A 25078-nucleotide genomic window follows, 5' to 3' on the forward strand; every position below is an offset into this window, starting at 1 on the left:
CTGAACGCGAGTAATGTCAAATGACAGTACAATTGACCAATCATATCTTCCCTCTAAATGGGTGGGCTTTATTATCGCAGACTTTATGACAAGTTCCGCCCGCTGTGAAACGTTTCTTGTTTCCGTAGCAACAACAACTGTCAACAGCGTAACTTGCCTTCAAAATAAAAGCATGCCAAATTACACTTAAGACATACAACTGCAACGAAAGTAACAAACACAATGCAATATCCTTTTCAATTTCAAAGAACAAAAATTGGGTTATCTACAGGTGTTGTTTTGTGTGGTAGAGGGTCGCTTTTCATTGATACGTTTTGCACCCCGTTATATATAAACTGTTATAATCACAGCTATTAAGATTAGAACACTACTATTGTTGACAATCAATCTATACAACATGCTTTTGTTCATTTAAAAAAACATTGTTTTATTAGTACAGAAAAATTAAGACTTATTATAAATATGAAATAATATGAGTAAATTACATCAGCTATATATAATTTACTTGTTAACTTACTAATGTAACATTACTGGGGGCTAAAGGAACAACTTCGTCTTATTTACCTGGCCATGGTCCTCTTTCGCCGACGGTGATCTCCAAAAAAATGTAAAAGTAAAGTTTCTGGATCCTTTTCAGCTGAGTTAGAATTTGCTAGCAGGCTGCTGGAGCAGCGCAACCGAACAGTGCGTATCACGTGACGTAAATACGAAGCCCTCCGTAGGCTAGACCGTCTCATTTCGTAGTCCGCTCGGTCCAGCCTACGTGGGCTGGGTCCTCCGTGGACCGCGTAGGCTGCGTACCCCGAAGGATACAACCCCTGAATTGAAACACGGCCAGTGTCTCCTCGGTTAGAGCTCCCCCAGAGAGCCTCCTCGATGCTCGGTCCTCGAAGTGCATTTAGAGAAATTAGATGCGCTGAAATTCATTTTCGGGTCACTACCGAAGGACCGAGGAGTCGAGGAGGGGACATTTGAGTATTGAGAAACCTCTCTAGACGCCTTCAGGGAACATCCCCGCAACAATTGGGAACACATTTAAGTGGAGTTAAATTACTCTTTGTTTAGTGCATGTGAAATATTGTCGGACCTGATAAACCACATGTGAACTTTTGGAAATGCTGTTTCACATTTAATATTATAGGATATTTTCACATGCAATGATGTCACACCTTAAATACACCCGGCCTATACCAATTGTAAATATACGTTAATAAAAATGCTTTTATTAGCATTGGGATTATTACATTTGAACTGAAATTTATTGTAAAACCCAAATGCCAATACATAGCAATGTTAAAATAAAAACAATAACACTTTTTGTAAAGACAGTTTTTCAAATTGTTCCCACAGGGGTGACTTGTATGTTTGCATGTGTAACACGAAAAGTAATATGTGAACATTCATTGTCAAATGCATAGTCTTATTATTATTATTATTATTATTATTATTATTATTATTATTATTGTTATCATTATTATTATTATTGTTATCATTATTATTAAGGGATAGGATATGTAGTTCTTATTTTTTTCATCAGAATAAAATACTTCTTTATCACACAGGATGTGTGTGTGTGTGTGTGTGTGTGTGTGTGTGTGTGTGTGTGTGTGTGTGTGTGTGTGTGTGTGTGTGTGTGTGTGTGTGTGTGTGTGTGTGTGTGTGTGTGTGTGTGTGTGTGTGTGTGTGTGTGTGTGTGTGTGTGTGTGTGTGTGTGTGCGCGTGTATTACGGGCAGCAGGCTTACTCAGCGGAGGACTGGACATTGTCGTCATCGTCTCTCATATTTATTAATGAGGAGGCGGCGGCCACAGGGAAACTGGCTGCTTCTGGTTTCCAGCATAAATACAAAGCGCAGCCGGTCTCAGGGAAAACGGACACAAAGGAAAGAGGAGCACTCAGAGGTTTTAAATCTGAAGACCAAGAGAGTCAGGTAACCAGCTGCTCCACTACAAACATTTAGGAGCATTTTTATTCAACTGCGGGGCGGGGGGCGATTTAAATGTTGACTAAAATGATTCCGCTATATGTATACGTACCTTCACATCGCAGGAGAAACAGTGAGAACAGCTTATTTTCTGTAGTTGTCAGAGCTTTGAGAAAACGCACATTACGCTAAATGTCACCTAGTTGTTGACAAAACAGTAAAACGCTGCACAAAACAACAACAACAACATGTAAAGCACAGCGAGCACAGGAAACGTTATTTACACTGATGTATTGTAAACGGGACGCTGCCTGGAATAAGGTGGATTGTGTTTTTCGCTTTTTTGGTTAATTCAGGTTCAGGTTCAGGTTCAGGTCTAAAATGTGTATGTTTTGCTTTGTCTCCATCACATGGTGTCGTTCGCAGGCAATAATCAGAGTAAGTCGGTGAAGTTGTCCGCTTTGTATGCTGCCACTTTGGCATCTCATTTTATACGTGGCAGTAAGGCTTTCAGAGGGGTTTCCATGAAGGCAGGCAGCATATAGGATGACAAGAAACACTTTGATCCTCTCTCTGTCTTCAGAAAGATTTTCTTCTTACCTATTTAAAGTTTTCATTGTGATATTTTTCTTTTATTTGCACATAGATATCAGTTTCCGCAAGCCACCGTTAATAAAGGGTTCATGAATTGTAGCTAATGGCTGTATGAATGGTGAATAATTCATTTAATTCATGTTTAACAGGCACTTATAATCTATTTATAAAAGATCAAGAAAGATCAGGTCACGAAAAAAACGCTTACTCACTTTCTAATAAGCCTTTGCTTGTTATTATTAAGACACTAAGGAAATGTTTTTTTAACAGAAAAAGTCTATGAATATCTATAAAAAAGAGATTTTGGTTTCAGTTTGTGGTCAAACTGTCCAACTAGATTAAAACAAGTAATAATGCAGTAACAGTAGTAAGTGCTTTATAATCTCTCAATTTTGCCATTAGTTATAATATATCAACTTTTTATAACAAGTGTTTGTTGCACAGTGTTGCATGTGTTTTTTAAAAAAATTGTTATGAAAGCAATAGGCCCTACTTAACAAATAACATATATTTTATTGGTCTCCCTCTCTTTCTGATAATATTTTCCTGTCATCATTGTGTACTTGAGAGCATTGAGCCTGTGTGTCTTTAGGTATACTACGAAAGTCTCAGGGCACTCATTAACTGCACCAGGGGAACATCCGGTGTGGTGTACAGTAGTAGAACGTGTGTGTGTATGTGTTACAGAAGATGCAGATGTGAGTGTAGACACAGCTGGAAAGTGCAATGTTAGGAGTAAAAGGAGAGATGAGAGCAGTAAAGACGAGAGACAGGGAGTCGGATACATTCATTTAAGATATTCCCACTGAACACCAGCCCTGTTCTTCAAAAAGCCTCTGGCAGATGCACTGTATTGTAGATTGCCATTTCTAGGTCAGTAGTAAACCCCACCCCACCCCACCCCCACCCTGAGCTGCCTATCTACCCAAGGCCAGTCCACACATTAATCTGTAGGGTTGGTGTAAAGCATGGAGAGGCGGCATGTGGCGAGTGTATCAACCAGCCGTTGAATAATTACAAGCAACAAGGGAGGGATGCAAAATCTGTTACAGGGGCGTGTGTGTTAAGAGTTTGAACACTGTCTACGAATTAGATGTGTTGTTCCTTTGAAGTCACTGTGTCGTACGTATTTTGAGAATCAAGTACATTTTTGCACTGAAATTAGCTTATTTTTATAGGTCTAAGCCCAACAATAAAACATTATTTGTGAGTTAACACTTGAATCTTTGAAGATATAATATAGATTTCCCTTGAAAGGATGTAAAGATGTTTCTTGTAAAAGTTAATTGAATTGCAGTGAAGTCCACCAATCTTTTCTAACCTTATTGTAGTGAAAAGCGAAATCTGGTTGGTCATCCTGTTTCTGCTGCCAGAGTATAGATTTCTGGCACGAGAGAATATATGTACATATGCATAGAGAGAAATATACTGTATTCTGAAGAGGTCAACACAGTAGTGAGCATTTTAGAACAAAGAACTTGAAACAAACACTTTGTAAAGGATTTAAAGTTGACCCTTGTTCCTTGAGTTTGTTACAAAATTATTTGTTGGCCTTGTCAGAAACAGGGACTGCAGGTTTGTTGAAGTGTATATTTACTTCGAGTTCATATTCATAACAAACAAAGAAAAGGCTAAGACATGTATGCAAATATACGCTAAAAAATGCAAGTGCAGGAAATTCAAGCTTACAGATTTAAATAGTCTCTATAGCCGTTAAAATATATTATGAGGAAAAACGTGTTTCAGAAATGGAATCAACTGTGTAAAACAAACAGCTGCTCCCTGGGGTCTTGTGGCAGTAAACATTTTCACAACCTATATTTTTGCATTTAGTACCATATTGTGATTTACATAACGTTTTTCTCACATTACTCACATGACATTTGCTCATTGGAAGTAAACATACATTACCCTTCATCAGAAAGGATTTAAATGGTTTAAAAGGTAATACTAAGAAGATGTTTCATACGCTAATAGATTTACAACCTGGTGCTAATGTAAATAATATAGCCTTTTATATGTTATGATATTAACATACATGTACACAAACAAACATGCAATTAACCACAAAGCATTATGATCACTCGATAAGTCATGGACAAAGAGCAACATTTGGCCCAAAGCCACAAAACATGCAACAAAATATAATACATTACAAAACAATATAATCTACCCTGCATTCTCATTTTGTCAGATATGCTGTCAATCTTTGTTGTTTGCCACAAAGCAGAGTCCTCCTGGGAACCTTACCTATTACAGCGGTTTGAAAACATCCATTAAAAAGAAACTACCGTCTACCGTCTATTCTTTAACTAGCTCTACATGTTACAGCCATGGTTACAGCGCAGGAAACAAACATGTTAGCCTCCACTTAAGACCACAGATTTGATAAACAAGCGCCACAGAAAAAAACAGAAAAGCCTTTTGTTGGTTGGGATTATATCGAAACGATTGAGAAATCTTTATAAATCCTACAAGGGGAAACTCATTTGACACCAACAACAGACATAATATAATATTATACAATACAGTTGAGAAATGATCAACGGCTAAATGAGGCTATGTTGTTGTTAAATACAAAATATATATCTTTACCGTCAGTATCATTTTAGGTGATACTGCTTTTAATATTTGATTGTTACACAATAAAAATATGTGACCAACGTTTCCCTTTACTTTTCTTTAAAGCCCAAGAATGAGTCCATTCATGTTGATGTTTTTTTTTTTAGTGTCAGGATGGAACCCTTGTATTTTTCTCTGCAAACAGAATCTACCTACGGGTACAAATAAATAACCTGAACCTGAACCTGAACCTGATGGCTTTATTTGGCACTTACAAATACTTGGATTACGCAATATAGATAATTTGCTTTATTGTTACATAGCCTTTCCAAAGTCTGATATACAGCTTTTTCTTACAGAAGATGAATTCACAAGATGTTCAAATTATTAATAGGCCTGTCGAAGCAAATCAACCAATATGTAAAAGTCAAATAATTCCACAAAGCAATCAGGCTCATGTGGTCATAAAGTCGGATCAGATCACCCTTGTGCTGACCCGTCCAGATGAAAAGGTTTAAACCACATCTGTGTTTGAGGTCCGCGTACAGCCAAGATTTAGATACAGGAAGTAGAGATTTACAGAAATCCCTGTATATGACCTCTTTGGATTGACATCACACTCAGTTTTTTGCTTCAACAAATGTTACACCCACGCATCTGTTCTGCAGCGGGAGGTGAAGGTGTCCCCTTTGACTCGTTGTCAGCTCTCGTGAATCATCTTGCTAACAACACAGTTCCACAAAAGTGGAATCAAGGGTAAAAGCAAGTTTAGATGGAAACTTTCTTCGGTCACAGTTATCTGGATTTGCTGACCTCATATTATGAATAGCTGCATCAGCAAATAGGTTGATAATAAATTCATTTTTAAAGCTTCCCTCTTTCATGTTGTATTAAACTGATCATCTTTGGTTTTTGGACTAACAAAACAAGACATTTAAAGACATCACCTTGCATTTATAGAAACAGTTTTTCCCTATTTTCTGACTATTTATAAAGCCAACAAGTAATCTCTTGAAAATCACTGGCAGACTAATAGTTAATGGAAATTGTTGTTACTTTTGTCCCCTTAATAATATATTATAGGGCTTGTGTGTATCACAAATATTAGTTTAATAAACAAGTCTTTCGGACGTTTAATCTCGAACTGTGGGAAACATCAGTGTTGTTTTTCACACACATCGCTTATGCAATACCCTGTGTCCTGTGATGCTGCGGTAACAAAGTGTGGAGTTAGTGTTTGCATGTATTGTGTAACACCAGGATATCACGTCTCTACCAAGAGGACTTACTAGTGTTACTCATGCATGTCAGGACAGCAAAAACAGACACATTTCATATTAAAAGCTCTCCGATAACAGTTATAACAGCGAACGTCTTTCAGGAATGACGGCCACATACTGTTAAAAACGTTCTCTTTTGGCTGAACGGGAACATCTTCTGAATAGACACCCACTGTGATCTCACACACAGCTGTCCATACACTCACAGCAGGGGGCCTTACTGTATGTACTGCGACAACAAGGTTGCTTGTGTATTCTTCACTCTGCATGTCACAGTCCCTGAGCTCTTTCACTATATATTTAAAGATGTGGAATAATCAATAATTGTTTTTGTGTAAAGTATTCTCTATCATAGACTTGTAATTTGGCCTTGTGTGCAATAAACGGTGTTGTACACATGGAAAATACTTTAAATACAATGAAACACAGTCATAAATGAAGCTGTAAATGCAGGTAGAAGTATTGGGAAAATTGATAAACACCACATATCAGCTATACAATATATCTGTGTAGTGAGCACGTAACTAGCAACACTAAGGAACAGAGATCCAAAGAAGCTAAATTATCTCCAAGCGGTTCATTGGCCTTTTTCTTTGCTCATTTTTGGTCAGGCCAGCATATCTTTTTTGTTATGAGTCATGCCATTTTTTGAGATATTTGTTTCTAAAATGTTGACTTCCATCCCTGTACAATGCAGGTACACACAAGATACACTTTTAAAATATTCACCATATCAACAAAGCGCGTAGGAGGCAAAATACAGCAACCCATAATTAACAACCCAACAAGGAGTGTGAATAAAAAGTAAATATATCTTTTTTAAGATGTGTCATTTATAGAACATAAATATTCAAAAATATATCTTTATTTTCACTGGATATAATTCTGCTGTATGAGCGTCTGTCACACTTTGACCCAGAGTTATGTTGTTGCCTTTTTTTTTACCTGGTTCCTTTTCTTGAATTTCCCTACAGACGCCATCGAAGAGGATCTTGGACGGCATGCAAAGTTGTGAAATTTCCTCAGACAGCACTGATGATCCTCTTAGTAGCGGTTTACGAACTCATCGGCAGCCTCGAATAGTAGTCATTGGTGCTGGGTTGGCCGGCCTTGCTGCGACTAAGATCCTACTGAAAAACGGCTTCACTGATGTCACTGTCCTAGAGGCGTCAGACCACATCGGCGGGAGAGTTCAGAGTGTTCAGCTCGGTGAGAAGACATCGCTGTTTACCTCAAACTTTATGCTCAAATTATTTATAAATAACCCCAAAATAATGTGTACCTTCTTTATACCTGCAGAGAACGGCTGTGCTTGCAATCATTCTTATCTTTTAAATGCTGTTATCTCGAGATCACAGGTTAATTATTTTGTATTAAAATATCAATCACTGTGCCTTATGCAACACTTTTATTAAGCTAAATACTTCTTTCCTTATCAGCCAGCATTCAATTCTTTTTAAATAACCCAGATGAATGTGCTCATCCAATGCATGTCCAGTTAGTTATCTGCTTCAGCCACTTCGTCAGATGTTCCCAACACAGTCAGATGAACTGCAGGTCTTCAGCTAAAAAAAAAAGTATGACAAATTATTTCAACAGGCACGAACAAATAAGTCAGGGACAGCATCTGCTTGTGGCAATGTTACTGTATGCACATGAAAGAGGTCACGTGTAAAGACAAACATACTGTGGCAGGCACTGAGAATTGCGTCTGTTATGTTGGCTGTTTATGTGCTTCGGCTTTATGTAATCATAGTCTTTGCATTGCCCTATTTTTTATTATATAAATGAGTGTAAAAAAGGAAACAGTGCGTGATGCCATCATCCTCAGGAAAAATATTAAACTAATGGTATTCCAGTGGGCTTAAACAACTGCAGCGTGTTAATTGAGTTGACCAGTCCAATTATCTTACACTCAAATGTGATTGTGCCTTAACAAAGCACAGTTGAGTTCAAAGAGATCAATTGTTTCCAAACTCACATTGATCTGTGTGCCTTTTTCTTCACTCTTTTGTTAGGAAAAGCAACTTTGGAGCTTGGAGCCACCTGGATCCATGGAGCCAATGGGAACCCAGTGTACCACCTGGCGGAGGACAACGGGCTGCTGGAGCACACCACGGACGGGGAGAGGAGCGAGGGACGCATCAGCCTGTACACCAAGAATGGGGTGGCTCACTACCAGACCAACGCTGGGCGGAGGATCCCCAAGGACCTGGTGGAGGAGTTCAGTGACCTGTACAACGAGGTGAGGGGACGCATATGCACACAGACAGTGAATTTACTCCTATATGCACAAATGAAAGCATGCGTGTACAAGAGCTGAGAGCTACTCACTGTTCAGCCTACCTCACAGCAAAGTGTTTTATGTAATTTTAGTGATATAGCATTGGTAAACCTCACTCTAAACCTATTCAGATTAATATTATTAAAACCTGCAAAACGTGGTTTCCAAAAATTGAAAGATATTGTCAAATGTGTAAAAACATTTTACGCAAAGACATATTTAGATCAGACCAGCCATAAAAATGTGGAGAACATCATCCTAGTCTATTACAGAATGGGAACATGCTGTAATAGACTAGGATGATGTTCTCCACATTTTTATGGCTGGTCTGATCTAAATATGTAGAATAGATAACATCCAGTTAGACTTCAAAAAGCTTTAAGCTACTTATGTGGAAAATAAAACCACTCCTTACACACTATTATTAAACATATCTCCTGCCATGTTGAGATAAAGCAGTAAAATGTCCACTAAAGCATGCCGGATTTAATGAGGAGTGGTCATTTTCATCGGTCCACTTCTCTGCTGTGTGCTCAGTGGCAGGCCGCGTAAAGAATGATGATTATAGTTTAATTAGGTCACGCTGAACAAGCAGTTACAGAGAGAATGTGAGGAAACCACAGAAAGGATTTGCTTTCTGTTAACCATTTGGGTTTTCTGCCTGATCTCAGGGCCAAAATTATCCACATTTGTCATCTGCTTGTGGTAAATTGTCTTAACTAATGTCCACTTACACCTCTAGAGCCTTATTATCCTAAAGACTGGAGATGTTTTCCTTCTTGTCTTCATTTAGCAGCCCTGTAAAGTCATCTTGTCTACCCTTTCTCTTGTTCTCTTTTAACTTGTAAACACTCTCATCATGCCTTTTCTGTATGTTGTTGCATATAGAGCTCCTTAAAACAGGTATGCTACTTTCAAGCATATGATTAAAGTTGACTGGACTTGTAGAGCCTGTAAAGCAAACATTTAGTTTTTCAGTAGCTGCTATGATGACGAGAGAAGAAACACAGACTGATTTCAGGGTCACATCCTCTTTATCACTCTCCACGATGTCATTTAGCCGCGACTGACTGCTGTACAGTGAAGGAGACCTGGGTCATGGTCAACATGCTCTTTTTATTCTCTTATCTTCTTTTTAAGGGCAGAGGCTTCAATCATTTGACCTCCATAGTCACAACTGTTGTCTGCTAATCTGTTTGATTTATCTAAATAATAGCTTATAGAACAATATATATAATTATGATTTATACCCGGCGGAATATCCCTGAAGCCCAAATTGTTAAATTAAGATTGCTTCTTGTGTGTGACATTTTCATCAGATTCATTTTCTGAAATCATTGTATCCAACGTAATCGTATAGTCGGTGCTATATTAACAAAAATACAGTCATCGATCATGAGTTATATCTCAACTTTTGATTATAAATGGCTCTCATGGCAACACGGAAACATTAGTTCTTTCTTGAGTGAATGCTTCACTTTACTAACAATACATTAAATACTTACAGCAATTGATTAGCATGTTGTCACAGATAAAAGTCAAATCCAACTTTAATATTATAAGGTTAAAACTAATACATTACAACAAGTCTTCCTTTTCTACTGTCTTCTTTATGTTTCTCTTCTATTTCTTCACTTTTGTAGCAACTGGCAGCTTTTATCAGACAGATAATAAGATTTGTGCTGCCTGTTCTCCATCATGCTGCATCCTCTGCTTTCTTGACACTCATCCTCTTTTTTCTTTCTCTGTATTCCCATCTGTCTCACCCTGATTTAGGTGTACGAGCTGACTCAGGAGTTCTTCCAAAACGGGAAGCCAGTTTGTGCTGAGAGCCAGAACAGCGTCGGCGTCTTTACACGGGACGTGGTGCGCAAGAAGATCATGCTGGATCCAGATGATCCTGAATGCACCAAGAAGCTCAAACTGTCCATGCTTCAACAGTACCTCAAGGTGTGTGTGTGTGTCTGTTTTTGTGAGTTCATATTCCTGAATCATTTCACATGTGGAAAGTCATTGTGAAAACGTAGTTGATGTACAAACCTAAAATCCCCTAGAATGAGACAGCAAGTCTACCACATATTGTATTTTCAGTGACTGTCAGTGTTTTGTTCAACCAACAGCCTAAGATAATCATAGATAAACACATATTTGTGTTTAAACAGAGAAAGGTAACACATTCACATTCAATACAAGGCGACCAGCTAATGTTTGGCAGTTTTTCTTGATAAACAACCAATAGCCTATAATATAAACTTTATAAAGGTTGCCTAATATAAAGCTGCAGAGTCAGCTGCCTATTAGCTTAGCTTAGCGTAGCACAGTGACCGGAAACAGGGAGAAACGGCAAGCCTGGATCTGTCAAACAGTAAGAAAATCTTCCTACCCCAAATAAAAAATGTTGTATCACTAGCATTTTATGTAAAAAGCAATTTTTCTTGTCACAGCAGGATTTGGAAAATCTTGTCCATGCTTTTATCTTCAGTAGACTGGACTACTGTAATGGTGTCTTTGCAGGTCTCACTAAAAAATCTATTAGAAAGCTGCAGCTGATTCAGAACGCCGCTGCTCGAGTCCTCACCAACACTAAGAAAGTGGATCACATCACTCCTGAAGTCTTTACACTGGCTTCCTGTGTGTCAAAGAATAGATTTCAAAAATACTGCTGCTGGTTTATAAAGCACTGAATGGTTTAGGCCCAAAATACATTTCTGACCTCCTGCTAAACTATGAACCATCCGGATCTCTCAGGTCTTCAGGGACTGGTCAGCTTCCTGTCCCCAGAGTCAGAACTAAACATGGTAAAGCAGCATTCAGTTATTATGCAACAAATATCTGGAACAAACTCCCAGAAACCTGCAGGTCCGCTGCAACTCTGACTACTTTTAAATCCAGGCTGAAGACTTTTCTTTTTGTCGCTGCTTTTAATTGAACTATTCACATCTTAAACTGCACTGTAACTTTTATCCATGTATTTTTTCTTTTAATGTTTCTTTTATTATCTTTTCTTTTTAATGACTGATTTTAAATGCCATTTTCTTAATGTCTTTCATTTTTTGTAAAGCACTTTGAATTGCCTTGTGTTGAAAGGTGCTATATAAATAAACTTGCCTTGCCTTGCCTTGCCTTGCCTAAAATGCCTAAAATGCCTGGTCTTTGGATGTACCAGCTGATACTGGTTTATTGGACAGCAGGTAATGTGGGTAATAATAAATTACTCTTGGCTGTATACATATAACTGTTTGTCCTCTGTGTTTATGTTCCTCTTGCTTCAGGTGGAGAGTTGTGAAAGCAGCTCCCCCAGTATGGATGAGGTGTCTCTGAGTGAGTTTGGCGAGTGGACAGAGATCCCTGGTGCACACTATGTCATTCCTGAAGGTTTCATGAAGGTAGTGGAGCTCCTGGCCCAGGACATCCCCTCTCGCACCCTCTCTCTCAGCAAACCTGTCCGCTGCATCCACTGGAACTACTCTGCTAAGCATCAGCAGGCGATCGCCCAGAGCAGCCACACCCACCAGGGCAACAACCACAATGAATACTACCACGGCTGCCAGCCTCGCGAGGACCCTCTGATTTTCGGTCACCCCATTTACGTGGAGTGCCAGGATGAGGAGTGGATCCCAGCCGACCACGTGATCGTGACATCTTCTCTGGGAGTCCTGAAGCAGAACCATGAAGCCATGTTCTCCCCCTCCCTGCCTGAGGAGAAAGTGCTCGCCATCGAGAAGCTGGGCATCAGCACCACCGATAAGATTTTCTTGGAGTACGAAGAGCCCTTCTGGAGCCCAGAGTGCAACAGCATCCAGTTTGTGTGGGAGGATGAGGCTCTGCTAGAACAGTTGGTGTACCCCGAGGAGCTGTGGTACAAGAAGATCTGCAGCTTCGACGTCCTCTACCCGCCCGAGCGCTACGGCTACATGCTGAGTGGCTGGATCTGCGGCCAAGAAGCGCTACAGATGGAGCGCTGCGATGATGAAACAGTTGCTGAGACTTGCACTGAGCTGCTGAGGCGCTTTACAGGTCAGGACCTCACGCAAACACGCACACCTATTACATTCCCACACGTCGAAACTGCATTCTCAATTAAGTTTTGGGTGAAAGGTATTTGCTCCCTTACTATGGTTGCCATTTGTAAAACATAAAAACTCAACACAAATACTTTTATTTAGTTTAAGTTCAGAAAATATCTAGTTTTTTAAGAGACCCCGGTGCTTTTTAGGTTGATTCTGTGTTTATCATTTATTCCCACTTTTAGGTATTTTACTCCCATGACTCTTTTATTCAGTCATTATCTAACCAAAGAGGATCTCAAATGATTCAATTTAAAAGTTTTATAATTCTGACTTTTGTACATTTTCATGAGACAAGACATGATAAACTTCCGTCTTCCAACTCTATTCTAGTTTAACCAACAATCAATGATCTAAAACTAACACAAGGCTGTTGTGTGAGCTCGGTGACTCATACACAGAGTTACATGGTTGGGTGATTGTGTTTCATATAAAGGAAATGACATAAGCTACAGCTGTGATGCAAGTAGCCTGTTAGGGGAAAAGGGTGGACAGATGATACAGCTGGATGAATTACATGTCCAGTGTGTCAAATTAACAATGAGCCGAAAGGTTGATCAAATGTCGGATCAAATCAAGAGGTGTTTAATTTACTGACACTGAATCAGGCCATCTTTGTCTCTGAAACACAAACACAAACACACACAATGTCATGGGTGAGGCATATCATTTGTTGTTGTTCGTTTTCTAAAATGCTGAATTTCTTTTTCAACAGAGGGAGTGTCATGTCATGCTCAAGTGATTGAATGTTAAAGGTTTTAATCGTATGACATTATGATGACAGCCACATCAGGATGAGGTCGGTGGACTTCCTATAGATTGCAAACCCCACACACACACACACACACACACACACACACACACACACACACACACACACACACACACACACACACACACACACACACACACACACACACACACACACACACACACACACACACACACACACACACACACACACACACACACACACACACACACACACACACACACACACACACACACACACACACACACACACACACACACACACACACACACACACACACACACACACACACACACACACACACACACACACACACACACACACACACACACACACACACACACACACACACACACACACACACACACACACACACACACACACACCATTTAGGTCATGTGGTTTAACCCAGTCAGCTGTTGCTTAATTACATATAGACTAGCTGGGGCCTTTCTGCTCACCACTGATTACAGTTGACAGATTGGACGTCCCAGTACAGGCCTTAACTCACAGCTGCCATAGTTTTGACCGATTTAATTCTTTGTTGAGCCGGATTTCCTCGACACCAGATTATTTTAAAGTTTCTGTGATGACTTTCCGTGCTGACGTCATTTATTTCTGTCCGTCCCTCCACAGGAAACCCCAACATTCCTAAGCCCTGGCGTGTCCTGCGCTCCTCGTGGGGCAGTAACCCCTTCATCCGAGGGTCCTACTCCTTCACCAGGGTGGGATCCAGCGGAGAGGACTGTGAGCGGCTGGCCATGCCACTGCCTTATGCGAACAGCACCAAGGCTCCAGTAAGACGACCACTACACCGAATAATAAAAACACATCTAAAGTATTTAACCTTAGTCTAATTGAGATCAAGATCAGTTTTATCAAGAGTTTGTACAAACAAATAAACTAACTATTTAAGCTTACTAGGCAATTCAATATCCCGGAAAATAATGATCTCCTTGTAACTGTTAGAGGTTGTTCAGATTAAGATAAAAAGGACACATCTTTGGCTTTATTCCTGGGGTTACCTGGTATTATACGTGTAGAATACCAATATTTGCTAAAGAGTTTTACTGGGAAGTACTTTGCAATTAGTTACTTATTTTAGGGGAAACTACACAGTTTGTGTAGCCTAGGCAAACTGTGCATAAAAACAACATAAGACTGATCAAACAAGACTGAAGGGGAAATCGGGAGAAGGGCGGAGGAGCTCAGGTGAGGGGAATCAGGCGATTAAGAAGAGCTGGCTGAGAGCTCATTGGTTGAAAAGACTTTGGGAGTAGGGAAGAAGAAACAGGGCTGATTCAGAGCAGGTGTGTGGATGGGTGAATGAGTGAAAGGCAGCACAAGAACGCAGGAGGAAAAACAACAAACAGAAGAGACAAAATCCTGAAAACAGTAAAGGGAACGGGACTAAAACCAAGACCATGACACTGTCCCAATTGTGTTTATAACCAGGGGTGCACATAACTTGTTTGCCCTGGTTCTCAAAGGAGCACCTGGAGATGTTGCTTGGTGCTCATCCTTAAAATGAAATAAACCGTAACTTTTGAGGGGGTCTTTATTTGCCAGACACACGGCACTGAACACACAGAGGTGAACACACATGCAGAGGTGAACACAAGACAACATTAGCACGACCAGTAATCCTACAAGCTGTCATCACTACCCTCCTGACTGTTCTCCTCTCTGTCAGACATGGGAGCTGATGATGTAGGCCTACTACTTTCTCTCTGGTTGAGTCTGCGATTAGCTGCTTGCATCCACAAGTCAACAGCTGGTTTTGGGTCGAAAGTCTCTGTTGTCATCTTAGACAAGTGGATGTAATCAAATAAGTATGTGAACATAACCAATGACCTACCATAGCCAATAACAAATGAATGTAACTTATTTTATTTGTGTTGTTCATTCATATCTACGGAGCCCTGGAGGGTTCACAGAGAGAAAAATAAATAAAACGTGGCCACGCTTTAGTAACTCGTGGCCACGCTTTAGTAACTCGTGCGCACGCTTTAGTAACTCGTGCGCACGAGTTATAAGTGCGTGCTAAGGAATGTAATGGGCCTATGAAAAGAAGAGTCATGACATTTTGTAAATTCATTCATACTGTACTCACTCTGAGGGCGTCTGGCTAATGCAGCACACGGTGTCATCACATGTCCCATCGCAGCACATGCAGAGCAAATACAGCTGGTGTTTGGTGGGGGGGGGGAGTGGGGGGTGAAGCCTGTTTCCTGGCCAGCAGTCGTGATCACGAAACCTGATGCAGTCTGGGTGAAGGGGCTGGGAGGGAAGGGGAGGGGGTGTTTGTGTGCTCACTTGACACTGTTGAAGGAACAGCATGACCCCTTCGCTGACGTCCCTCAACCCTGTCAAACTAAACATTAACGCCTCAGGAAAGTTGCAGCAGCCTCCTACACGCGGAGCACTAACAAGGGAATCAGTGATGGAAATAGAAAATCGTGAGAGGCCAGGGAAATATGTCAGTATGACATTGACGGCTCTTGTTTTGAATCTGGTTTTTCTTCTTCTCAAATATTTGTTCTTTCCTCCCCCTCCTTCCTCAGCCTCTACAGGTCCTGTTCGCTGGAGAGGCCACCCACAGAAAATACTATTCCACTACCCATGGTGCTTTGCTGTCAGGACAGAGGGAGGCCACTCGTCTAATAGAGATGTACCAGGAATTGCACAGAGCTGAAACCACAAAGCCTAATAATGTAAATTAAAACAAACCTCTGACTAGTGAAAAAATAATGACAAAACAGTTGAGTTTTTACACTTTTTATCTTGATGATTAAGTTATACCTAGAAGCATAGCTCGGGCATTAATACATTAATACGTTTCTATTCTACTGTAGATTTCAAATCATTGCAACCTTTTTACTTTGAGATGTACTGTTCGAACGTTGCCAATGGTGCTGTCATTTATTGTCTTTTGCATTCTGTCATGTTTTTTTAATCATTAATGTAATGTTTATAATAACAGCATCTGTAATTTAACTTGTTTTTGTAAGTGCCTTCTGTATGTAACGTTACAAAATAATGGAAAATGCTAAATAAAAATTGAGAAAGTTTTAACAAAATAAAAGTTATATCATCATCAAACAAAGTTTTCTTGCTTCATTAAAACATTGAACACCATACTCATCAGATACTCATGAATATTATATTTTCAAGGAAAGCACAAGCACAGGCAGGAGCTCTTTCCATACTGTCACCCGTTTAAATTGACGAGAGCCATGCAGGAAGTGAGTGCACGTGAAAGAAAAGAAAAGGCTCCATAAAGATGAGATTGTGACAGATGGTGTTAGAACAGACCTCAACCCTGTGCTCACTCCTGTTAGACAACACAGTAAATCCTCTTCTGTGAGAAACACGATCGGAGGCTGAAAAGATGGAAACGTTTTATAATTAGCAACAGAAAACAGGGAAATTAGTTTCAAAATCCTGCATTTTTCCATATTTATTAGCAAGTAGCATGGCACAATACTTCTAGTCATGGAAGTAACTAAAGGGGTTTGAACATTGAACTCCCTCTTTGTTCATCTTAATGAGCTTTGAGAATCACTAATCTGTTTGATAGACTTCTGAAAATGATAAGAAAGCATTCATTTAAAACAGTATTTTAAACAGGACAATATACAAGAGGCATTGCATGAATCCAATAACACACACATGGATGCATTTATACCTTAATGTAGCACATATTCATAAAAGAAAACAACGTTATCTAATAGTAGGTCAAGACTTTCAATATTAGATATACTATGACCTACATCTTTGAGATTCATCACAGACAGACATTGTTTTAAGAAATAGTTAAAGGTACATTACTATCAATGTTGACTTTCCTACTTACCGACTCTCATGATTTAGGTGCTATCTGGAGTATTGTATGGCCACTGTTTGTGATCCTCTGTAAGATGTAACAAGAACTTAGTTTTCTAACGCCTCAAGAGCACAGACACAAGCAACCAGACAACAATTGTCCCTTACACTGTAGCAGGGCTGGACTGGGACAGCAAATCGGCCCTGGCATTTAGACCCAGCCGGCCCAAATCCATAAAACAAACAAATAGTAGCGGTTATTGACAAGAAGAATAACTCAGTATAATTTAAAAAAACGCTATTATTATCCTTTTTACGTACCAGGGGCAAACTAAACTAATACATACAACAAGTATGTGTAACTATCAATCATTAGAAATTAGACCTTCAAACCCTCTCACAAAGCGAACAGTGACCGAGCACTAATAGGGGGGTCTGATGGTGGTGGAGGCGGGGAGGGAGCGGATCAACAACTTGAGCAGCTGTCAACTCAACATTGTAAATAACCAACAAAAGACGATCACCGGTTCATCTTGTTTTTGGCTTGAGAATAGTTTGGGCAGCGTGAGAGCGTGAGATTGAGAGTGAAAGCGTGTGTCATACGCTAGATGCGTGAGAGTTGGCAACCCTGCATTACCTGCTGCAGGTGGGGCACCAGTTATACAAGAGGGAGACAATAGCTGTACTTATTTTTTAATGAGCCACATGCCATGATGCACCAACTTCAGACTTCCTTACAGAGCCACTCCTCCACCACACACGAACGCGCACATGACCAATGAGGGCACAAGATAAGTTTGTGCACAGATGGAAGGCTGACAGGCAGGTAGGCCAAACCAAGTTCCCATCAGCAAAAACACGTGGGTTTGCTATCCTGGCTCCAAAATGGTGGAATGAGCTCCCCATTGAAATCAGGACAGCAGAAAGCTTACACATCTTCCAGACTGAAAATTCATCTCTTTCGACTCCACTTCGAGCGATAGAATTGTTAACAAAGCACTTATATACTAAAGGACTGGCTTATCTAAAGCCAGTTGAGTAGCACTTGAAATGTTTGGCTCTATGAAACCTGATGTACTTTATGATTCTGTTTTCTTCAAGGTTGTGTCTTCCTGGTGGAACGCACTTATTGTAAGTCGCTTTGGATAAAATCCTCAGCTAAATGCAATGTAATATAATGTCTGGGGGGGTATGCCCACCCCCCAGAAGAAAAGTTTTAAAAATAACCCCTTAAATGATGACTTCTAGTTAATTTAAGGGGGGGGGACCCTATAGTGCCCTGCCTCCCCTTTCTATGACAACACGATAGAGATAGGACCAGATGAGTCTACAGGATGAGTCGACGGCATCTTTTCTTGGGCTTGTTTCTCCCACAGATTGACGCTCTGATATGACTCCCTGATAAACACTGCTATGTCATTGATTAGGTTGAAAAGTGTTCCACATTCGATGACATTTTGGGTAGTTTCAGCCAGGACAAGATTAAGAACATGAGCATAGCACCACACATGGACATGAGTGGGTGACTGGGAGGTCATCAGTGCAGAAAATCCTTTGTACCGGCCTTTCATATTGGATGCTCCATCCGTTGCATTACCTATACACACATGCCCTTGTCCAGTTTCAGATGCTTGAAGTATTGTCCGGTGGATGCGTGGCACTTCACTAAAGCCACAAGCCTCTCTTGCACAGTCTCATTGACATATTTTAAGATTACTGAACACTGATCCTGAGAAGTTATGTCTTGTGTTGTGTCCAGCTGAACAGAAGACATTCCGGCCTTCTGGACATCACTGGAGATACTTTCTTTGATTAGACTACGAACAGTTTCTATGATGGAGTTAACAGTAGTTTTGGAGAGTAGGGGGATGAGAGACCCTCTACCTTTTGTTCCACTGGATTGGTGCAATTTCTTGCTCTTCTCTACGCAATCATCCAGATGCTCTTTTAACCAGACATCATACTTTCCTAATAAAAGGATGAGCTCCAAAAAGTTACCATGGTCCACGGTGTTGTCAGCTAGCATATATGCTCCCTCATTCTCCACCTGCCTGCACTTTCACCACATCCACCACATACTCCAAAACCTGACGTCTCTTTCGGACTTGTTCCCTATGAGCAGACATCTGACTGCCAGCAAACATGCTTTCGATGTCTGCTTTAGAGCACCGTAAGAAAAAAGCTTCAGCACAGGTTGAATGTGTAATGCTCTTTTTGTGCTCCTCTGTACGCTGGTGTGCGTGCCTCCAATCTGACATTCCAGTTATAAAGACATACAAAACAAAACAACATATGACGTCCCTTGCAATATGACGCCACTTTCTGCTGGTGCCATCTTTACAGGTGAATACCGTCTGCACAACTGGATTTCTGGTATGTTGTTGTGGGTGCTGTTCTAAAAACATCTGTAACATAGATGGCTCGGGGCGGGCAAAGTAATCTATGTCCTCCTGCTCTTTGCTCTCCTCACTCTCCTCCTCTGGGGATGCTACCTGGCTCAACACAATGATACAGAATGAATGGATTCCCTGATAGAGGTCCATACAAATAGGCATTGACATAACAATACCACACAGTTAATGGTCAAAACTACATGTGTGCCTCCATTTTTTATCTATTTCTATATTATTCATTCTATATATTGTCAATCAAAACTACCACAACAAGCTGACTATAAACATTTTCTTCAGGTCCCAAAAGACCACTGTTGCCCTTATAACCAAATAAGTAAATACACTAAACAAAACAAGCTGCCAGCTGACAGTAATTGTTCATGAATGTTGGTTAACTTTCAATGAGACAACGTATCAGAGTCCCATTAAGCTATATTTTAACTTGCCAGGGAAAACCTAAAAAAGCCAGCTTACTAGCTTGGAGGCTAACGAATGTTTCTCTTATAATATTTGTCTTATTAGTGCTTCATCAAAGGGATATTAATGGGTTCCAGAATTACAGAGTATCATAACCTTAATAATAATATTTTCCTAATTTTCTTAGCTTCTGCTTACCGCCAGTTCTCCTCGCTCTCCCCACTCGCGCTGATCTCTCTCCCTCTCATCATCTTCCTCACCACCAATATCGGCCACGGGTTAGAAGAAGATGGACCTGCACCTGTACTAAACATGTCGGTTATTTTGACACAAGCGGCAGCATCAGCACGAAGGGCCTGCTTTTTTCTTGCCCGCAATTGTTCTGCTCTCCCTTTTCGCTTGGCCTTCGCCTTCGCCATTTCTAACTCGAACTTTTTTTTTTCTCGAAAAAAAAGGAAGTTTGGCTTCAACGGCCGGCTCACCTCCTGGGGGCGTGATTTAATGATGCACACCGAGCGGCCCAAAGGGGGAGGTGATTAAAGATTTGATTGGGCCGGCCCAGTGTCAATTACTAAAAACATTTAAACAGAGGGCCAATATACCCGTCTTATGGGCCGGGACTTCAGAAAAAAAAAAGAAATGACGTGTCGGCCCACCGGGAAAATGCCCGGTATGCCAGATGGCCAGTCCACCCCTGCACTGTAGCCAATCAGAGCTCACGTTACATTTCATGGCAGATTAGCAACTTTTTACTAAAAATATCTTTGCCAATTTTTTTTGCCATTTCCTGGATAGCATTTTCATGATAGTGGCATTATACTGTATATCATCTCGTCCGCAATATACACCACACTAGATGCTGCTATTCTGTTTATTTCTTATGTTATAATCCTACTGTGTGTTTATACACTCTAATTATTCAATATTTTATCCTATAAATTACTCTGCAGTCAACTGATTGTTGCACTTCTGGTTAAATGTTAAACTGCCCTCTGTTATCCCTGAACTTCATGTAATAACAAAACATTTAAATCTGTTTTGTAATCTATTATATTCAATTTTAATATAATAAAATATGATCAGATTAAGAGGACCTTAATGTCTACATGAAACAACAGTTGGCCGTTTGTTGTGCATTGTGATTTTCTGAAAAAGGCTTTAGAAGTGAAACCTTGTTTCCGGGCAGTTTACTCTCCTCCTCAGACTGTTGGGAGGCAGAGAGGGAGACACAGGGACACATTTCTGGCAGGAGTCTGGGGTCCAGCACACGTGAGGCTTCAGAGGAATCAACCATTAAACTACAGCAGTCACCAGAGAGGGTGAAATAATCTGTCGTCTCTGGTTTTGGTGAAACAACCGTTCAGTGCACGGAAAATCAGACCTATTTGAAAACAAGACTTAACTGTGCTTTTAGGGTTTTTTGTGATTTTAGAAAGTTCTACATCTCTGAGTTCACCATGTGAAAGGTGCACTCAAACAGAATAAAGACAAATTACATACAGTTTCAAAATAATATTTTATAAAGCTTTTATAATGAGTGTATTCATTAAAAATGTAAAATTATCAATTACTTGTTTACATTTGAGTTTCATTGACAGTTCAAGAAAATGTTATTACTTTTCTTTTCTTTATAAATAGAATACATTTCAATGGAAAAATTATCTGCCAGCATAAAAAAACAAACCAATGATATTGATGCAATCTAGAACCCATTCATTGATAAATGTAATTAATAATCCTCAATCCGATTCACCCACCACCCCTTTCTACTTCTTTAAGGTCATGCTACTATTTATATGCCCCCCCTTTCCTAGGATATATGACGATTATATTGTTACTCATTTTAAATTATAATTTTGTCATTTATTACTCTCTTTTTGTCTAATCCCCCAAGCGCGCACACACACGCACGCACGCACACACATTATTACTTTAAAATACGTTGAAAAATAATTATTTAATGATCATGCATTATTTATTAACTATTATATATTACCAAACAATTTGTAAATCATTTAAAATTATTATTATTTAAAGAAAATGACAATATTGACTTGAAATTACTTTTTCCACTCAGAGGTGGGAAGTAGTGGAGTACAAATACTTTTGTACTTAAGTACATTTTTCTGTTATCAGTACTTTACTCCGGCTTTTTACTTTTACTTCTTACATTTTTAACAGAAATACCTTTACTTTCTACTTCTTACATTTCTAAAACAGGCTCGTTACTTTAGTTTTAATCTGTGTTTGGTGGCATGATCATTAGTATGTAGATCATTGCGTGCCTATTGATTTCAACACGATCCATGTATCCATCATTTCCTGGTCTTCTCTAAAGAAGAGGGACCAATGAAAACTTAGTCATGTTGCCGTTGTTCAGTAATTTTAGGCCCCGTCCACACGGACACGAAACGGGTTGTATCTGCTACAGTTCTCTATCGTATGGACGGTTCGTCCACACGAGGCCGCAACGGAACCGCGGAAACGGAGCCCTCAAACGGTAACGGGTCCCAAGGTGGGTAGATCTGCGGACGAAACGCTCTGATCATTTCCTGATAACGATGAAGCCATAGCCCCACCTCTCCCCACCTCTGCTGCTCACTGCAAGTGGACATGGAGAACTACATGAACTACATGTTGCTAAATCCACCGCGGAGAATAAACAGAAGGGCAACCATGGCAACCATGCTCAGGGCGGTCTTCTTTGCTGCTTTTGGTGTATTTTGTGGCGGAAGTACAGCGCCACTTACAGGCCCGGCATATGTACTACAGCACAGGGGCGGATCTAGACAAATATTCATGGGGTGACAGGAGAATTTCAGGGGTGGCATCCCCTGGCAGAAGTATATGCTGATTTAATCGCAGTCATATCAACAATGTTAACTTGGAAAGCCACAATATTGATATTTTAACTCAATAACATTAGGTGACATTATTGTGGCACATCAGTAAAGCCTTACATATAAATATATAAGGTGGCAGACATAATTTAATGTATTTTAACTGAAGAATGACTGAATGAGTTTGTTTCTCTCTTAGACCGACAGGGGGCTGGTCTAAGAGAGAAACAAACTCATTCAGTCATTACCAATCTATGAAAAGATTCAAAAGAACAGTTCAGCGCCCCACAACTTCATTGCAAACAGTTACAACCTTGACTTTACATCAGAAAGAACAAACATTAAAGAAGTGAATAACTGCATCAATTAGGGTTAAAAAATGTGTATTCAGCTAAAACATAAACATCGCTGTAGTTATTATCCAGTGGAAAGTCCTTACCTACTGGCCTAGTTAAATCAAAGTGGTTACTTTTTGTTGGCTGGGCAGTGAAGTTTAACACACCGTCTTATTTGACTTTCTCAGGACTTCAAACTGTTTTTTGGGGGCAGACCCCCACAAAGAAGAAAAATATTATACACACGTAAGGTCATCATCTTAACAGTTTACTATTCTCATCGACTCATCCGTGAGCAGAGCATCAAGTTGGCATGCCTATTACAGCTGAATGTGGCGATTACCATCTGATCAGCAAAACGCCTCACAAACTTATTAAGATTTAAAGCTGCAATTTCCCCACAGGTGAAAGAGTTGACATGCTGAAAACCCAACCCCTGCAGGGGGGTCTGGGGAGATTCTCCCCCAGGAGATTTTTTTGAAATACTAACATAAAATACACATTCTGGTACTCTCTTGAGAAGACAAATAAATACATTTATTACAACACGACATATTTAAAAAAAAATGAATGCCATTTTAGTTTTTTGTTACTTTGTTCTGAAAGCTGAACCTGCTGCTCCTCACAGAGAGAAGAGGGAAAAGGCTGTGAATTACTTTACATTGTGGATAAGGGTGGATAGCCCCCATTGTTCTGTGTGTCAAAATGAAAGACAGCCCACACACCTATCAATCATCAAACCGTCGGGTCTTATTTCATAATTATATTTCAATAATTGTGCTGTAGTGCATTACGTGTTGATAGAAATCAACACGTAATGCACTACAGCACAATTATTCTCTGTCGGGACTTCCTGTAACAACACCACGCCGTTATTGTGATTCTGATTGGCCAGAAGACATTATCAAAGATGTTCTATTGAGAAGACTATGGAGCTATTTCAGGGTCATAAGTTTTGATCATTCAAAAAAATACAATTTATTTGAAAGTTCAAGTTTTTATCCTGAACTTTGAAAAATACAATGATGTATTCAAAATAAAAATAAGTATTTGAAATCATTTTTCAGGTTGAATATTATTTTGATTCAGTTCAGCAATTTTTTTGAATAAAATATTTATTTTCAGATTTCACTTTTATACATATTTTGATATTTGAATCCTTATTTTTTTCAGTTGCAGATTTTTCGCTTTCAGATTCAAAACAATTATTTTTTCAGTTTCAAATCTTGTTTTTTCAGGTTTCACATTGCTTTTCACCTTCAGATCGTTTTTCATTTTCAGATCTTTTTTTTCCGCTTTCAGATCTTTTTTTTTCGCTTTCAGACTTTTGGCCCTGATGTTGCTTGGGGGGGCGGGGCTTAGCAAAGAGTAGTTTGGCTTCCTGAGTGACAGGCCTCCTTCTGTCATGTTGCCTTCATGGATGCTAGGTACAGATGTAGCACTCCAGATCAGACTCAAAAGGGTGTGTCCCAGTCAAAAGCCCAGTGGATGCCAGGGGCTGGGGGTGTTGCCAAATTGCTAGAGGGCGTTGCCCAATTTCCCCATTTGTTCAATTACAGGATTTAACCATGAGATGGCGCTTCATTCACAAAATACACAATGGGTGTTGTAGAAACATCAATATTTTAGATCAAATAAAGTATATAGTTTGCTTTATGCAGTATATTTCCTGTAATATTGTACAGTAGATTGAAGTAAATCAATTTATACATTAAGATAAGATAAGATGGACCTTTATTAATCCCGTGGGGAAATTCAGTAGTTCAAACAGCAACAGGGTGAGAGT

At 39.8% G+C, this 25078-nt stretch overlaps 2 protein-coding genes across 3 annotated transcripts in view; one reads left to right on the plus strand and one right to left on the minus strand.

The window, feature by feature from the left end:
* LOC117451640 (uncharacterized) overlaps positions 1-951 on the minus strand; it is a 43288-nt gene extending 42337 nt beyond the window's left edge. The window contains exon 1 of the mRNA XM_071204649.1: positions 565-951. Within this exon, the coding sequence (XP_071060750.1) occupies positions 565-737 (173 nt within the window). The 5' untranslated portion in view covers positions 738-951. The remainder of the gene's footprint in view (positions 1-564) is intronic.
* An 890-nt stretch (positions 952-1841) lies between these two features.
* smox (spermine oxidase) lies at positions 1842-16588 on the plus strand. 2 transcript variants are annotated; one of them, XM_034084264.2, is made up of 8 exons: positions 1842-1929; positions 7057-7163; positions 7334-7568; positions 8378-8604; positions 10420-10593; positions 11916-12660; positions 14119-14279; positions 16047-16588. In XM_034084264.2, the coding sequence occupies exons 3-8, from the start codon at positions 7361-7363 to the stop codon at positions 16203-16205; spliced, it is 1674 nt and encodes a 557-aa protein (XP_033940155.1). In that variant the 5' UTR covers positions 1842-1929; positions 7057-7163; positions 7334-7360; the 3' UTR covers positions 16206-16588. The 2 variants fall into 2 exon arrangements, with proteins under 2 accessions (XP_033940155.1, XP_033940162.1); XM_034084271.2 differs by lacking the exon at positions 7057-7163 and having other exon boundaries at positions 1847-1929.
* The last annotated feature ends 8490 nt before the right edge of the window (positions 16589-25078 follow it).

This window comes from Pseudochaenichthys georgianus, chromosome 1, assembly GCF_902827115.2.
Source record: "Pseudochaenichthys georgianus chromosome 1, fPseGeo1.2, whole genome shotgun sequence".
Lineage (NCBI taxonomy): Eukaryota > Metazoa > Chordata > Actinopteri > Perciformes > Channichthyidae > Pseudochaenichthys > Pseudochaenichthys georgianus.